General features: G+C 42.5%; 1 protein-coding gene across 2 annotated transcripts in view; it reads right to left on the bottom strand.

Annotated features, from left to right (window-relative positions):
* Window positions 1-7,012: 7,012 nt before the first annotated feature.
* The window catches only part of LOC139755504 (uncharacterized), a 77,948-nt gene continuing 66,087 nt past the window's right edge, over window positions 7,013-18,873 (bottom strand). For both annotated transcript variants that reach the window (XM_071673857.1, XM_071673858.1), the window contains exons 13-16: window positions 17,658-17,843; window positions 13,179-13,235; window positions 12,444-12,601; window positions 7,013-8,680 (exon numbers count right to left, since the gene is read on the bottom strand). In XM_071673857.1, coding sequence (XP_071529958.1) covers window positions 7,787-8,680; window positions 12,444-12,601; window positions 13,179-13,235; window positions 17,658-17,843 — 1,295 coding nt within the window. In that variant the 3' untranslated portion in view covers window positions 7,013-7,786. The remainder of the gene's footprint in view (window positions 8,681-12,443; window positions 12,602-13,178; window positions 13,236-17,657; window positions 17,844-18,873) is intronic.

The raw sequence follows: 18,873 nt of genomic DNA, 5'->3' as shown, positions 1-18,873 counted from the left end.
TTCAACGATGATCATGGTTTCCAGGGTTCGTCAGTCCGACAAATCTGCTCGCTTTCTTTATTATATGATCAACATGTATGACGAAAGTAAAGTAGATGTCATCGAACTAGATTTTCAAAAAGCATATGATAAAGTTCTGCATCAGAGATTGCCAGCAACAGCTAATTCACGTGGTTTAAATGGGTTGTAATAATAATGTTAGGCTGTAAACTGAATAATGATTTACGGTCAAGCCAGAGAATGGTAAAGCTTGTCAAGTGGTGTATCCAAGGATCAGTCTCGTGAGCAGTTCATTTTCTCATCTATATAGATGATATTGATAAGGGCTACGCCGTAAGTGATCAATACTGGCAGACAGTAGTAAGGTGGGAAATAAGGCTACATTGGAAAACGGACATCTACAGCTATAAGCTGAGACAAACTGAAATACTGGGCTGACAGTGACAAAAGAATCCCAACGTCGATTAAAGTTTTCACACCAGCAGTGAAAAAGAGATGGCTGTTGAGCTACAAAGGTAAAGGAAAGAGGCTTAGGTGTCATAATCTCCGTTGACCTAAATCCAAGTAAGCAGTGCGTAGACAGAAAAATAGGTTAAAATTCAGGCTTTCATAAATAGGGCATTCAAATTCAGGTCCAAGAGACGGGGCAATGCACTGGTGTGTCCCCCAACTCACTCTGTGTTCATCTTTAGATCAACCTACTTAAAGTGACAGACAATAAAGTACAGCAGCAAATTACCTACATGGTTCTCAGAATAAGACAAATCGTACGAGAGCTGACTAGATGACTTGAAATTTAACATAAAAAAGGGAGGGTTTAGTGGTGATTTGATAGTTATTGAAGATTATCAAAGGATGTCTCGATCTAAGCACCTATTAAAAGCGAGGTTTGTCTGATTTCATTTGTAAACGTTTTCCTTCGATGAGGCACAGTACATTTTTATCAACATGATGATCCACCAACAAGAGCAGCTAAAAGCTGCTTCATAGATACGTAATTGACGCTACAAATACTTTTAAGTCCACGACTGATATTGTCTCTTTTGTTGCGTAAAAAGTTTACAAACATTCCTCCTTAAATCATGTTTGTGCCTCTAACCACACTGATCTTCACTTCTATAATCTAATCCACCAACACAAATTGCCTCAGAAGGGCTCACTGGTCTGCTGCTTTTAGTATTTCTTTGTCTTCGCACATACCCCGTAATGGCACTTTTCCGTCCTCTGCAATATTTCTAACCTAAATCAAATCTTAGGCGTAATTATTACCCTGTTGTTTTCCACAGCGGTATGACCCAAAATCCATCTTAACATTTTCATCACTCTTCTTTCTTCCACACTGTCTTCCCGATAACGTTCGTTTCCCCTTCCTAGAATAGTACTGCTCTCATCTCTGGATTGATCTTCAGTATCTCCCAGCTTTAAGGAACCTTGCTATAATAACGCCCTGAAACTCATTTCCAAATAAGTGTTAGCTTTGGTGGCTTATCTAAAACTGGCTCTCGCTCACATTTTTCCTCAACACCAGCAGATGGCGGTTCCCCTATTAATCCACTTCTCACTCCTTGATCTGGATATCCAGGACCCCGACAAACAACTGATGACTTACAGCCGACCCTCGCTACACCTCCAGCCTAGTATCATGCTCCTCCTATGGTTCCTGATCTTTTTCTTCAAGCTTTGCAATTCCTTAACAGTTTTTCCAAGTACTTACCCTTCCCCACTAAGCTGTCAGTATAATGCTTCTCAAGGTAATGTGCCATACGCTTCCTTCAGAAACCCTATAATCACCTTTAGTTTCTTTTTCTAGCCGAGGCCACACGGAGTAGCCTAAGCCGGGATGCCTTTGTCACATAACATACTGACGTTTTCCTCTGTCGAGTACTGTCCATCCATGACTAAACAGTTATTTCAAAAACGACACAAATCTATAGGAACAAAACAAAAGAAAATAGGTTTATTACATGGTTATGTTTTTAGGTAAAACTCATGAAGCTGAACCAGGGAATATAGAAAGCCGTTTATGGGGAACCACAGACTCTGTGGGACTTGCTTATTGACTGGGGTTTGTGGTTTCGGTGTATTAAACATGACAATTTGAGAGGTGGTGAACGAATGCCAATTTCTTGTTTGTTCTTGGCCCTACCACGTTCCGGCGGGTAACTCCCATCCTAAGACTAAGATAAAAGTAGGGATCAGTCTACTCTTTAAGATTACATAAAAAAAAAAAAACGAAACTTAAGAAGAGAAAGTAAGATATAAACACACCAACGGGGAATCATTCTTCTTTCTTGTATATTCATGTCGGACTAGGGATCTGCTACGGATCTTTCCCATTCACCGAAGTATGAATAACTGGAGTTATAGTTCTATTTACAACGATGGCTATGGTCTTCCTGGGTTAGGTTTTACTCCAAGGACAAATGTCCTTTTGAGGGGCAACAGTTATTACAAATATATTGGCACCGACTTCGCTCACTGGATTTGGGGGAGATTTTTGGTAAGAAATGCTACTCTTACACGTGTGTTCACGCCCCATTTCTAATTACAATTTGTAATTTTTGGTTTATCCTTCGTACATATAATTTTCTTCCACGAAAGTGGATCAGGATATGCACTAGGCTTCTGTAGACAACCTGACAAAGTACCCTTTCACACATTTTCAGTTCAAAGATTTAGCGGGATTTGCAGTTATGTATCATCCTTAGTCATAATCATTACTAAATCCGTACCTTTTAGGAATTCCAGACAATTACATTCCTGCTCACCCGATATCAACACCAGTGCCCATTCAGCCATTGATACTTTTCATCGTACTGGAAACGAGGCGAGGAAGCGTACCACGTACTCAAAAATCAACACTACTTGATATGGAGAGAGAACCTGAAAAGGTTACCGAACAAAATCATCAACCTAAAAGGCATTCTTATCAACAAGATTCTTCTCTATTCCTACATAAAAATCCAAGCAAAATCCCTCTTCACTATATTCTGTATTGAACCCAGACACATGCAAGGTTCGACTCCCCCTCAGCGAAATCAAAAGGTGTTCAATCTGTGTCTGCCAAACAAGCCAACCAGACACCCCTTAAAGGTAAAGTAAATAAAAAAAAAAAATCAAATCTGATAGACTAAAAAGCTCTAAATTAAATCTCCTAGATAAGAACAAAAACCTTAAAAAAAAAAAAAGCTAGACTATCCTGGTTCGAATTACTTGGGGGTCACATCTCGTTGTCTACCCAAATGAGGGTATTTTCTATTAGATCAACCAGCCCTTATGATAAACTAAATCTAAACAACACACACAAAAAAGCTTCTGCATTATAGCTTATCACTCCAAGCTTCATAAGGTAGAACTGACCAACCTACTAAAGAAACTATAACTCTAAATACTAGCGATACATAATATAAAAAAAAAAATGGAGAAGGTCGGAGAGGTTTGCTCTTCACTAAATAATTTAACGTCTGAAAATGGCAGCAAAATTCCAACGAATCCCACATTATTAGGCCCCTCGTAACGTAACAAAAGCTAAGGCGACCAAGACGCAAATTATAACATGCTTTCCAACTGCGATGGTAATAATTAATGAACCTAGAGATAGGGTTTCCCTATTACCTTATAGACCTTAAGTTCTATAGAGTTAGACCGGATGCATACATTCTGCCAAAGTAAGTCAAATTCATAAAAATGATATCAGTTCTCTCATCCTTCCATACTAAGGACTGACTAATTCAACAGGAGATAAAAACTGACCTGGCTCATGCCAGTTTGAATTGAAATCATGTAAAGATTTATAGGTCAAACAGACCTCCTAAAATAACTTTTGCACCATAAAGGATCTTTTGATTCAACATCGAGGTCGCAACCCTTCTTTTCTATATGGACTCTCAAAGATTACGCTGTTACCCCAAAATTAACTTGGACATCTTCAAAGAAGGGTCTTTATACTTACAAAATGAAACTAATAAACCGAAGCAGTTTATTATATTTCTGTCGCCCCAGCAAAATGTTTCAAACAGTAATTCAAGATGTATAACTAATTTCTAAGACTTACAGCCCAAAAGAAAGATTTATAGGGTCTTATCGTCCCCCTATACTATTTAATTCTTTTTACCTTATATGTTAATTTCAAAGTTTACAATAGAGTCAATCTTTTGCATAGCCGTTCATACCAGTCCCCAATTAAAGGACAAGTTACTCTGCTTCCTTAGCACGCCCATACTACCGCGGCCGTAAAACTACCATGTCAATGGGCAGGCTAGGCTAGACTTTACATAAATTTCAGTAAAACTTGTTTTTGATAAACAAGTAGAACTCATATTTGCCGAGTTCCTTACTGTACCTAATAATTATCACAAAGGTTACTTTCTTTCTTACTATGTTTTTCAATTCACAAAGAATTCATTACGCTCAAAATCATTGTTACTAATATAGTCAGATTTACGATTAAAGTTCCATAGTACAGAAAAAGATTACACACATATCGATGACTCGCTATCTCTTAGTTTAGACATTTTAACATCTCACTATCTCTTAGTTTAGACATTTTATTAACATTACTTCTAAGCCTAGTTTGAATAAATTCAATTGTCACCATAACAACTTGCCTAGTTAAATAACCAGAAGCTTATTCCTCCGATTATCTGCATTAGTTTAGATTTAGGTTAAATTCATTTTTGAAACAACCAGATATTAAAAGACTTGCAGAAATTCACCACCAAGAAGCTATTATAAACCCGTTTTTTATCGAGGTAATCAGTTTCTTAGCTATACTCTTTTAGGGACTACTAGATTTAAATAGAACATTTTGATTCTCTTTGATATACAAGGTACGGATTTTCATATCTTTTATTTAATTAGAGTTTCATGCTTTTTCAACTTTCCCTCACACAACGACCGTTCTGCCGTACATCTTGCTGACAGAGTTCAGGATTTCTCGGGGTGACCATGAAACTGGTACTTGCAAGATCTTAAAGGGTTTGGGATGTAGGGTCGAACCTGACATGTATCGCACAGCAATTGTTCCTTGTAACCTAGATTTTCCAAACGTTACGTTTATCAAATTGTTCCTGCGTCGTTCGAACGCCATTAACAAATTTGGTAATGTATAGGGCGGCGATATCCTCGTCTGATAATTCCTTTATGATGTCCTCCTCCGCCATATCCATGAGGTCTGGACAGAAGATAACCCCTGCAGGAATTCATGGACACTGGGATTGAGGCAACATCATGAGTATGGAATCTGTTCAGCTTTAGAAGGTCCGCCAACTAATTCGTCGACTTGCCAGCTTCCGAACCGTCTCGACGGCTCCAGCCTAACCATCAATAACTTTCCTGATCAGGAAGGGATTGAGAGGCCAAAGTCGTCGATCCAGTCGCATGAATTAGTACAAACTGCGCATTACGGTTATCAACACATATATATGTTACGGTCATTACCACCACTACCCGCTACGGGAGCAGTGGATGGATTACGGGTATCCATCCTAGTGGGGCAACGCCCCATGATCTGGGGTAGCATACCACCCCAGACAATGGGGTTGAAAAAATATACATATGGTTTTTTTTAAAAAGTACAACCAAACAACTTACCAGTAAAGTGTCTCAAAGTGGGCCGGGCGTACATGCTGGGTTGACTTCTCCTACGGTCGGTCACCTCGAGCAACAACATTCCAGAGTAATCTGTAGTATGGAATTATTAGACGTACCAATAACGTCCAACACCTTCAACAAACAAAAAGCACCAATAAGATGGGGGGGATGCAAAAAGTCAGCTAAGCTAACTAGACGTCACGACCAGCACGAACAACTGCTGAAACTTGACTGTGGTTTGGTGTGGTGGCGCGCAATGACAGCCTGGGAAGACCAAGTCTAAACCAGCAATCTGACTATCGAACTGCTAGTCCTCTGGGATCATTGATCATAAATGACGCCAGCTCTTGCTATAACTTAAGTAATTCGCATAAGTTTATTACCATCTACTAAACATGGTACTACTTAATTTTTTTCAACATAGCTTCTTTGTGTAACAACTGGTATGGTGGGAGGAAAATATCCCTAAAATCTATTTTGAGAAAAGGAAAATTAATAAGAAAGTGGATATAAATCAAGGCTCAGCAGGTGTCTGGTGACCTAACTCCTACAGGAATAAAGGTCATAAGTAAAGGAAAAGAACAATAATAAGAAATTCGAGAACTTGGGTGATCTGGGTATGAAGAATATATTCTTCAAATACCTTGGGACATTGCATAATTTTACCTACAAAATTGTCACCAGTTACAGAACAGCTGTATACATGAAAGTTCAATTTACCCAAATTTTACTCAATCACGTTACAGATACAGTAATAAAAAAAGATAGAGGCTTGGAGAGGGAGAAGGCGACACTAGCGATATGTGTGTAGGTAGGAGGGAGGTGTGTTGTGTGGAGGGTAGGTAAAGAGGTGTGTGTGTGTGGCGGCGTGTTCTGTACGGGCGGTATGTGAATGTGTGGCGGTAATGACGTGTGTGGGAGGCAAGTGATAATGTGGCGGTAGTGATGTGGGTACTGGAAAGCGACATTGTATGCGATTTCTACTTAACACATTTGTTGTCCAATATCTTAACCCTGTACATGTATATGTGCCACGTCTTTACTCCTACGTGCATATAACAATTCACACACACTCGTAAGCCAGGTAGCCATTCCTCGAGAATGAAAACCCGGGTTGAGTTTGGGCCAACTGCCGCAACAAGGATCCAAACCCATTTGGGCCCTGGCCTAGAGTAGCCCGTGGTTACTCGAGGTTAGTGTGTATTGTTTGATATATAGATTTACGTACACTCTCCTGGTAATTGCAGGTTGTGGTCAGGACAGATGATGACTATGCTACACATTTAGATCCGTGATAGACCAAAGTCCTGGTCAGCCATTTGCATTTCCTTTAACAATGTCTTTCATACGCACGGTGATTTGGATATATACTCTAGATTTTGGGCAACAGTTACTTAAGGATGGGAATGAAACGACACTGACGGTTTTATCTTCCAAACAGTGTAAACCTTATATTACCGCACACGAAAAATCAAATACAGTCGGGAATTTCTAGCTAGCCACAGTCCTCTGTGAAGAGGTGCTAGGATAATTACACATAAAAAAGATTATAATGTTTTAGCTAGGATAATATAATTACATATAAAAATAAAAATGTTTTAGCTAGATAAAATAATTACATAAAAAAATTGTTTTAGCTAGGATAAAATAATTACATTTAAAATTATAATATTCTAGCTAGGATAAAATGATTACATATAAAATCATAATGCTTTTAAAGTATAAAATAATTACATATAAAAAAGATTATAAGGCTCTTAAAGTGATAAAATGGGGAAACTGTTGCAATCATTTTCACAAAGCCAAACCGTTCAAATACAATTTGTTTCCCATAGACACCGTACTGTCTTAGCAAATTGCAGAGATTTGTTGCTTTCAGGGCAAAAATCTGTTGTGAAGTCAGAGTAAGACGTTGAAGTTATCAATGATGATTATATATAACATAGATACCTCCGTCTCTGTATGAGAACATCACACCATCCACGATATAAAAAAAAATAAATGGGATTCTGCTATAATGAATCGGTGTCCATCTAATCAGTGGTTGCGTACTGGCTTTAAGATCAGAAACATGGACTCAAATGATTAACTTAAGACAAGCGATGTTATTTACACTGCATTATACTGCTAGGCAAGAATGTAGCCTAGTTAAGTGCTGAGGTCTATCACCTGAGGTTTATCACCTGAGACAGTATCAAAGGATGGTCTCCTCTGAGAACATCAACTGCTGCACGCTGCAAGGCAGCTCCTCACTCTCCTGCTCACACTTCTCCCGCGCGTCTCGCTTCAAACTCTTGAGCGACATATCTCGATCTTTTCTGGAGCCATACCTGGACATTCTCCTCGCCTGGTTTTCTGGCATTTCGCGGGGGTGTTGGAGCAGTCTACCGGGGGAAATTTCTGCTGCGTTGGACGGATACTGTAACGACCGGAGGGGATGGTTGTCCGGTAATTTGGGCGGATACTGCATTGTCCAGCGTTGAAAGCTGTCGGCATCTCTGGGGAGTTTCCGTCGCGTGCTTCCGTGGTACTCTGCCGCTCTACGGGGATTTTGCAATGTCTTCCTCCTGTAGCCCTCTGGCAAGGTGGTTCTGTACTTTTGACTCCAGTCACCATAACTCTCAGCCAACGGGTGGGGCCTTTGCGGTGTCCCAGGGTCAAAACCCTCCGCCCCTTGAGGGGATCGTTCAAGCCATTCGCCAGGAGTTCCGCTGACACTCGCTGGTAAGCGCTCCGTCCCTTCGCCCGCGCGGACCTGACCCTCGGAAGACTTTTGCCGCCACCCGCCGGGAGGAGCCTCCACTTTCTTAGGGAAGAGCTGCAGGTCGGCATTCGGGTAGTTGATATCCTGCCGCGAGTTGCTGATGACCCAGCCGCCTGGGTAGTCCTGGGCGTCTTGGGGTAAGTGCTGGAGCCATTCCCCGATGTGCTCGTCGTCTTCCTTGGATACGTACTGCAGCTTTTTGGTGAGGGCGTTCTCAGATTCCTTGGGAAACAGCTGCAGCCACTCCCCTAGATAATTGTCCACCTCCTTCGCAGCCTCTTGCGCCTTATCCCCGGAGAGTTCGTCCTCTTGATCAATTTTTTTCTGTCATAGGAAAAATACCCTGTTATCCTGACAACATTATCTGTGAATCTCGTATATGTATACATCAAGAAAAGTTGTAACATTAGTAATGGTGCTCTCACTGGGAGAAGCGACTGTGCAATGCTTGAGTACATTGGTAATAGGGATATAAGAAAGAAATCAGAGTTGGGCCCAAGGCTAGGAAGAGTTACATGGGGACTGCATCCTTCAAAGCTACTAAATTCGAACAAAACGTAAACTGATGCTCATAATGAGCGTCTGGAACAGTGTCATCTTAAGGAGTGCCAGTGATAGAAGACAGACAGACGAGGATAAAGAAGTTAACAGACATAGTTCAACAGAAGAAACGTTCTAAGAACATATAGGAGGCACAACAGACAGCCAGTGGGTGCAAGGTATGACACAAGGGAATGACAGTAACATATGAAGTGTCGAGGAATTTTGAAACGACAGTGCGCATAATGAGAGGGAATATCTATGTTCAGTTTGTACTGGGAATGATCACAGTACGTGAAGCCTGTGGTACCAACCTAACAATGTACAACCGGCTGGAAAATCTGATGAACTAGTTGTAATATCCACTAGTACTGATAGCCCACGGTGGCATTACCAGGATGAGGCAAGAGGCCGCCTAGTGATGGGGCAGGAGACAGCCTGGTGACGGGGCATGTGGAAGCGTGGTGATGGGGCAAGGCAACCTGGTGATGGGGCAGGAGGCAGCCTGGTGATAGTGCAGGTGACAGTCTGGTGATGGGGCATGATGAAGCCTGGTGATGGTGCAAGAGGCAGCCTGATGGTGAGGCAGGCGGCAGCCTGGTGGTGGTGCAAGATGAAGTCTGGTAATGGGGCAGGAGGCAGCCTAGTAATGGTACAAGATGAAGTCTGGTGACGGGGCAGCAGGCAGCCTGGTGATGTTCACCATTAGAGAAGGTGTGGGAGCACTCGGGTCTGCTTGTGATAAGTGAAACACGGAGGATGAAGTCCTGAGAGTGCCTTTATAACTTCCTCAACCATCATGTTACTGAGGACCATGCGAGCCATCGGAGCTTCTACACCATCAGTACTGGATCCCATAACCACCCACGTACGACAACAACCTGGTGACAGAAGGTATCAGCTATGGTGCCAGCCGTACGAGACACTGAGCACCCGATACTCAACTGTTCACATACGTCTATCAAGGAAACACAGGAAGCTAAGAAGCTAAACCAAAAGCTATATGAAGCAACTTCACTGACGTAAATGACTTCTTCGGGGGATAATACTACAAGGATTTCTACACTCGAAGCACAATACTGTCAGAGATTTCATCAAATGTACAACAAGGAATTCAGTAGAAGGGTGGCACTGGTGTAGCGAGGAGAGAGACGGAAAGAAAGCTGGTTCAGCTACGTCACTGAGCCAAGTGACATGGAATATGATCAAGATGCAGACAACAGGCAACATTCCGGAAGGACGTTGAACACACGACAAACCTGAGGTGTGACAAACCTGGCTGACTGTAAAGGTTTGAATAATTTCTATTTGATATGCACGTGGGGTGGCAGGGTATAGCACATGGGGTAGCAGGGCATAGCACGTGGGGTGGTAGGGTATAGCACGTGGGGTGGCAGGATATAGCACGTGGAGTAGCGGTGTACAGCACGTGGGGTGGCAGGGTATAACACGTGGGGTGGTAAGGTATAGCATTTGGGGTGGCAGGCTATAGCACGTGGAGTAGCGGTGTATAGCACGTGGGGTGGCTGGGTATAGCACGTGGGGTGGTAAGGTATAATAGCACGTGGGGTGGCAGAGTATAGCTCGTGGGGTGGCAGGGTACTGCACGTGGGGTGGCAGGGTACAGCACGTGGGGTGACAGAGTATAGCACGAGGGGAGGCAGAGTACAGCACGTGGGAGGCAAGGTATAGCACGTGGGGTGGCAGAGTATAGCTCGTGGGGTGGCAGGGTACTGCACGGGGGGTGGCAGGGTACTGCACGTGGGGTGGCTGGGTACAGCACGTGGGGTGGCAAATAAATCAACTGTAGCAGCGTCTCGTCCGCTGGAGAGAACGGGACACTAACTCAACCTTATTCTGAGCGACAGAGTCAGACGTACACATCCACCTGGCATCGTCTTACTGATCGTGAGAGTCAACACCTTGCCCGACAACCCGAGGCATCAACACCGCCCCACACAGGATCAACTGCATGCCACCAGAGCCCCGGCCATGCCTAGGGTCTGTATGACACACAACACGTGCCAGTCGGTAGGCCCAGCCATCACCACCAGAGGGACCATCTACTTCAACTGTGACTCTTTAAGAAACAAACCACCACCACCACCACTGCTCCAGCTGAGGCATCACAAGCTCGCATCACCGAGCGAGTCACTAGTACCATGATCTTATCCAACACGACAACACTGGCAGCCTCAAATGGCCCATATCAACAGGGCACCATCATCACCATTACTCATGTCCATCCTCCACTACCACAGTTCAGGCACACCACACATATTGGAACAGTTACCAGACCCACCCTGACCCACAGCTGCTGAGGTGTCATTTTCTAAAATTCTCAAAGAATTCGTTTTTAAGAACGAACTGATGCAATATGCTTTAAATAAATCTAATGTCTACGTATGTCCGTCCCTTACACGGTACAATCTGGCAATGTGAGCAATACATGCAAAACGAACATTGAGCAATTCACCACCATGGCTCTAAGATGACCAAACCCATAGGGTAATACCATAGAGGGAAAACGCATCCGGAGAGATGCAAAATCCTGGTCACACACTAACGTTGCCAAGTTTGTTACAGATGACATAAACCACAGAACCACCCGAGGAAAAGTGGTCCTGAACAATCAGTACAGATTTTGCCACCTTCCAGAGAGGCAAAAATTACGCCTGGTGTAAAAACTATACGATTATACTTATCTTTACCTACTAGTCTTCTGTACCCACACATCTCGCCTTCTAAACTCGCGTACTGAAACTACTTCACAGGATACAAAATAGTGCTCAACGATTCGCCATTAACCACACACACAAAAAAAAACCCACTGAAGAACAACATGGACAACCAGATATTAAGCCTCTAGGCACACACTTTATAGAAACAAAACAAAGGTTGGAGGATAATAATGACACAAACGATAGACATATACAAGACCTGGACACCAGAACAAACACAGAACATCCTTAGTTCCTACGGAGCCTGATACCTATGGGAAAGAGAACGTCCAAACCATCATCCAGTGATGTACACAATGAACAATGCTCAGCTTAGTTCAGCTACTTTTCATTCCCTTGACTAACATCAGCCTTACATACACCTCCCCAGTCTGCAAAGGGGGAAATATAAGGCACCAAAACCACGTTTCCAGAATACGCCTCAATAGACTCCACAAAACCCATCCACCTGTACAGTATACTCGTTAACTTACTCTTAGATTTCAATACTAACCTTCCCCTACTATGACCATTCCGTTTCCAAAAAAAAGGGTACAGTCTAGATTATTATCAATATTATTATCATTATTATTATTATATCGTCATTATTATCATTGTAATGATAATAATAATAATAATAATAATAATAATAATAATAATAATAATAATTATGATAATAATAATAATAATAATAACTATTATTATTATTATTATTATTAATATCATTATCATTATTATTATTATCAATACTATTATCATTTTCATTACAACATTCAGAGTCGAGGTGACTATAACCATGTGTACGGGTAGAGAGCTGGTATACCCACCATGGCGGCAGTCTGGCGGCGAGGGTTCACCACCACCTTGAAGATGTCTTCTACAGTGGCCACCACACCGTCCTCGCCACCGCCAGTGTCGGGGTGGAGGGCGCGGGCTGAGTCTCCGGTGCTCCCATCCTGCGCTGTCGCAGCCTGGTCCTCCGTCTCTGTCCACCAGACACACACAAACACAATCATCAACCTCTTATTAATATCACGACTCAGCGACCCATGGCATGGATTACTTGGCTCTTGACCTGGCACTTAAGGGTCACCCCAAAAGCCAAACGATCCTACACAAGTGGGTTCAACTCATACCACACCCTGGCAAGAACGTTGGTAAATCACAAAAGAATATGTAGGGACTTTTCCCCAACAGTAGACACGCCGGCACTAGTCATGTGACGGGGTTTCAAGCATTTCCTCACACCTAAAGTTACATCTTATCATATCTGTATCAGCTTTTAAAATGATTCCATTTACTTTATAAATACCGTAAAGTACAAGGGAGGAAAACCAGTTTGTCTCCAACATCATCCGGCACAAAGTGTGTTAAGAGTCAAGTTTCTCTGGGCCATCAGCTTATTACACTAAAAGCAAAACTAAGAAAAACAAACAAAAAAAAAAAATAAGCTGATATTTGCTATCGAGGTGTTAACCATCAGTGATACTACACCATATATGAGAGATAAGACTGTACAGAACACAAAAATTATTCGGAAATAACAAGAGCGAGAGTCATACCACTGCGCCAGAGATCAAGCGTTGACGGCCGTCGTCTTGGCATCTCCGACGAGGGACCTGGGGGGAGAATAGGGCTGCTTTAAGTCACCCGTTGCTCGTTATGGCCGCAACATGCGACGGCAGTCCCTCACCACAGCTCTTAAACCACCTCCACCAACACCACAACAAGAGCAACTGAAGCAAGAGAGATCAGCGATGGTTGCGGCCATGGGAAGAAGGTATGCATAACATGATGTGCCAGGGAGATCGTGCAGGCCGGGTAGGCGCCTGCAGGAACCACCATCCATACACTGTGTAGATGGTCGTCGACAGTGACTCCCGTCTGATGATATCTTTGAAGCAGATTGACCCTGTTGACTTCATAAAGGAACAAGAAATGATAAATATACACGAGTCTGTAATCAAGCAGCAAGTGTATGAAGACAGGAATTTTAATGCAACAGCACCGTGTCTGAAATAATTTTACCAGATACAAAACTCATTACTAGTATCATCAGAATTGATTGGTTCATGGTGTGGTGGCTACGAAGCTTCGGACCTGGGTTCGGTGTACCGGTCCCATTCAACTCTCTAGGGATGATCCATGAACAGGGGGTCTCTGGCGTCGGCTGGAGAGGGTATATGTCAACCATTGCTGCACTGGTCAGTGGGTCGAGTGATGGACTTGTCCACAATACACCCAGGAACCAAAGTGTTAAGAAAAACGCCACAGATAAAGCTTAGCCTCGTATATACATGCCTGACTTCACCCAAAACTATCTCACACAGCCAAGGAAGCAGTGGATGTCTGTTTCACATAGGGTCACACCTTTCTTAACTCGAGGAAGTCTTTTAACTGTAGTTCGGCTGCCCTAAACACCGAGTATTGCGATAACGACTTCATTCTCCATTGGATCGGTTGGCTGGTTGGTTAGCTAGGCTTTAGATTTATTAACTGCTAGGATCATTAAAGTCGAGCCTGTCCTTTTAACCATCCGAAAAAAAAAATCTTTAACACCGACATGTGTTATGATTATTCGAAGACCCATTTTCTAAGTACGAATATAAAAAAAAATGGAAAAGTCAGTCAGTCAGGTACACTTAATACTACGAGGCTACAGATGACCTAATGTTTGGGCTGTGTTGAACACAGTACCTCTGACTGTACCATTAATTTCTGATTACCTTTATCTGTATCCTTCTTAACAATCCTAATACCTCAGGACATTGAAGGCCATGAAGGCCACTCGCCCAATTACAATGACTCTCCCTTGCTAAATGTCACACTGCTTTGTGTAACTAATGTAATGTTTACAACTGAACTTGAATAAACATGTGGATGGCTTACTTTATGTATTTATACGGTATTCAATGGTTAGCCACTTCCCCTTACAACAATTATGATTCAAAAGACGCATATTTCTCTATTCAATTTTCAATACGATGATCAACTAACATCAACTGATATTATCAAACTCCTCCCGAGTCAAAATGTCGGTGACATTATTTTGGTTTTTCTATAATGTAAGGTACACCCAAACCCAACCAAAGTACTGCTGTGTCACACAAGCCAATCCATCACAGAGGACTATCCGTCTCCCTGGCCGATACAATATGCAATCACGCTATAATTTGCAGAAATGGATCATTTCAACGTTACGACACCACAAACTTCTCGTCAGATGTATAATCTATCGTGCTTTGGCTGGTTACGCCAGTTACGTTCTAGGGATCTGGGAGGCTATACCCTTACATTAGAAGGTTAGGTTAGGTTGATTTCTTTGACTAAGACTCCATCCCTAGTATATATCTATCTCATGATGTCATAACTCACAGAAGACAAACTTGTGCCCTTGCATTAACTGGTCCATTCCCGTTATTTATGTATTCAGTGACTGCATACTACAGTAGCCTGGATGAGGGATTGTCGCCAGTCACGTATTGGTCTTGGGGGGAGCAATGGCAGTCACACCTCGGGTTGCTTGCACCTGGTACATAGACCAGCACAGGAGCAATGTATAAGGCACTTGAATGAAATATGTTACTACTACGGCCACGCCATCCGGGTCGTTCATGAAAAACCCTGACGGAATCTACGCTGACATGCAGTGCTAAACACCCCGATCCAGTGTCATGGCATGTCAGAGGCAAACTGATATTGGATTCATCAGGGATTTCAGGAGATATCATGATGGAAATATTAAACTATCATAAGCTAAAAAGCAGCTATTTCTTACTACGGTAATTAGGGAGAGATGACACAAGTCGATGGACAAGTAAAAAGGTCTAGTTTTAGTATGGAGGATTAGTACGGGTGTATAGCGTAGTCTTTCTGACGTGTACGAGATGTTTAGTAGATATGTGATTTTGGTGCCTTATTCATTCACCCCCGGGAAACGGGGTGTAATGTCAACCGCAGAAATAAAATGCCCGTATACTACACAAAAAATCATAGACCTTAAACATAAAGCGAAGTTCACTATGTGCGAATAAAAAAACAAAAATATCTTTGGCTTATATGAAGCTGTTCATTTTACAGTATTCTTTAACTTTTCCTTTACACACAGCCATCTCCACCAAAGAGACATCTGCCTAGTTTCTCCAAACACAAGGATGTTGCAATTCCACTCTTTAACTTGTGCAAACTTATACTAGGCTTCCTCACGCTACCAACATCATACCTTAACGTTAAGACTTTTGATTCCACGGCGACTCTCCATGTGAGGTGTTTCTTTAAAATGGTTCAGTCCATAGTCGATCAATAATCTTGCATAATCAGTCAATTCATGACCATGTGTTCCTTTATTCATGATGTTCTCGTCTTGGACCTGATCACTAAGGTCGGGAGGCTATGCTATTCTGATCTAGCAATCGTAGACCTCGAAGGGTTGGCACAGGTGGTAAATGGTCTCACGATAGTCTTTGGTAAATGTTAGGCAACTAACGACCAGGGAGGTACGACCTTCCGAGTATCGGGAGGGTTGATGGCAACACTGTGGTGAGCCAGCGCTAGAGAGGCTGTCAAGTTCGCTTCCCATCAAAACTTTAGCGCTGCCCAATCAGAATGGCCGTAAAATCCAGTTTTCTACACACTTTTTTCCTACTATCATTCTGAAGCAACAACAACTCGATGCCAGAAAATTATATACCATCTTTTTGTCTATCTAAATGAACTGTTTAATATCGCAGATGTGTTCATGGTTTTACATAATAAGTCTGATATAAATTTAGAGTTCAAAATGACTTTTTTTTTTTTCCCTCCAGTGTACATATAAAGGATCAGTTTTTCAACACTTTTATAAATTTCTTAAGCAATATATATATATATATATATATATATATATATATATATATATATATATATATATATATATATATATATATATATCTTAAAGGGCATCCTTCTACATCCAAAATAAGGTGGCTTTTGGAAAATGTATATTATTGCGTACCTCGAAGATCATGTTGAATATCCATGCTGGATCTTCTCCATTTTTGACTACATCCATACTGCTTCGTCTCACTACAGATTATATCTATCACTTATAAATCACCTATATACCGGTATTCATACTGACAAAATTATATTAAAAACCCTAGAGAATTTTCTATGGCATTCTTATCAGTGCTCGTCTCTCAGTCAACCCAAACACACAACATCCGCCACACTGGTCGACCACACCTCACACCTCCAGCTTACTTGCCAGGAAAACTTTTCATCGTCCACCTATGATGACAGGGAAACGTTGCCATCCACAAGCAACCGGGGCTCTGCATGACTCATGAACAGGTTGACGAATACTTCCAATAAGAGGATGATTTTCAATGACGTATCTCCAGCGTGATATATAATTTGCCGCGAGATATCGGGAGAGCGTTAGTGACAGCTTCGGGGTAAGCCAGCACCATACAGTGGGTGTGTAGTTCCCCTCCTTGGTCCAGGTGGCTGTCTTCTGCCTCACATTAACCGGTGGACTTGCTACCATTCAGTTCATAAACACACACACACACATACCATCACAAACGTAACGCTCGAGCACGCTGTCATGCACATTATATTGATCACATTTTCTTGTGGTGACTCAGCATTACTCGCTGGTCCAGTTCATGGGCGGAATCTCGGCATGGGTGAAGACAACTCTTATACTATACAAAGAGTTAATTACAATTTGGCTTCCCATACGTGTCAGCCATTAAACCCAAGATGGTGCCCGAATGCGATTACAATTAAATGCTTCGTCTTCTGGGCTGCCTACATGCATGTACCTTCCTCTGGTAAGTAACAAGGATACGTATCATCACGTCCCGTGCCTTACTATGTAATCATGCTACCTACCCAACCATATACCTTGCCTGTTCTCTTGACTAGAGATCAGCAGGTACCGTCTCCTGTTAGGCTATCAGTAGGTACCTTCTCCTATTAAGTCACTGGGCTACATACCAGCCTATATACGTTCCGGTAGTAAACTAGGATACGTGGTGAGTTACTAGGATATGTACCAGCATGTAACATGGGGCGTGTGTCGTCAGCGGGGGGCAGACAGAGGGCCTTACGCTTGTTGGCGGCGACCCTCCTGACACAGCAGATCCTGCCACACACCGCGCCGCCCACTATCACCACCGTCACCACCACGCCACCCACTACCCCGCCCACCACGTTGCTACCGCCCACCTCACCGTCGGACTCTGATGAGAAAAGGTTGCCATGAGACACGATACGACATGAGTAGCACAAAAATGAGTTGCAGAGAATGATTATAGTATAATATACTGAAGCGTTACAACTTTCATGATTATAAAGTGGCTCATATTAAAAGAGATTCGTGTTGTGTGTTCACCTACCCCGGGATGGGTCGGAGAAGGATATACCTCACACTCCCAATTGTGAAGGGATCATTGAGGTGGTACGTGCCTTAACCCTGGTGTAGTGGAAGTTCAGGGACAACAACGGATCAAAGTGGTACCATTTAATGAAGCCTTTTAAAATACAAATGGCTACCCATTTGTGTGACCATTCAGCATATACCTTTCTCGAAGAAAAAAAAAGTAACAATGTAGATCTTCAAGGTAGATTATCTTTGTAGTTGGCGCGGGTCTAAAACTAAAGCTTCACCTCCCTTACTCTACCCTTCAACCGCCTACATCACTCACCTCATAAAACGACTCTTTTCATGGCGACTCTCTCTCCTCTGAATACTTCATCTCTCACCACCAACACAAGTGATGATCAGGCAGAGTCGTATATGGCGGTTTGATATATCTATGGAAAACTATGACTGGCTTACGAGGAAGTACACTTACACTCGGCCACAGGAGTGAGCGATCATTTACTTGGTATGTTTGTGTCAACTGAGCTGGTCACATTGTATGAGGGAGGAGTAACGGGACGTGGGACATAGTACTGTGATGTGAACTGCTAATTGTTATCAGGCGCAAATGGTAGTTAGCACAACTGTGATCAAGGGTAAGCAATAGTGACTTTTATTCACCAATCAGAGGCAACTCTCGGTGGCGTGAAGGCTGGCGTTCCATACCGTGACGCATTCACAGGCCGCCCAAGTTCGAGCGCATACGTTCGAATCCTAGTTGTGACAGTCGGTCCACAATCAACTCAGCCGTTCATCCACCCTTAGGAGTTGGTCAATAAAATGGATACCTGGCTCTGGCTAGGATATTATATATATATATATATATATATATATATATATATATATAT

This window comes from Panulirus ornatus, chromosome 19 (assembly GCF_036320965.1).
Source record: "Panulirus ornatus isolate Po-2019 chromosome 19, ASM3632096v1, whole genome shotgun sequence".
In the NCBI taxonomy this organism is placed as follows: Eukaryota; Metazoa; Arthropoda; class Malacostraca; order Decapoda; family Palinuridae; genus Panulirus; species Panulirus ornatus.
The sequence above is the reverse complement of the archived record's forward strand: the minus strand, read 5'-3'. Positions and strand labels throughout refer to the sequence as shown.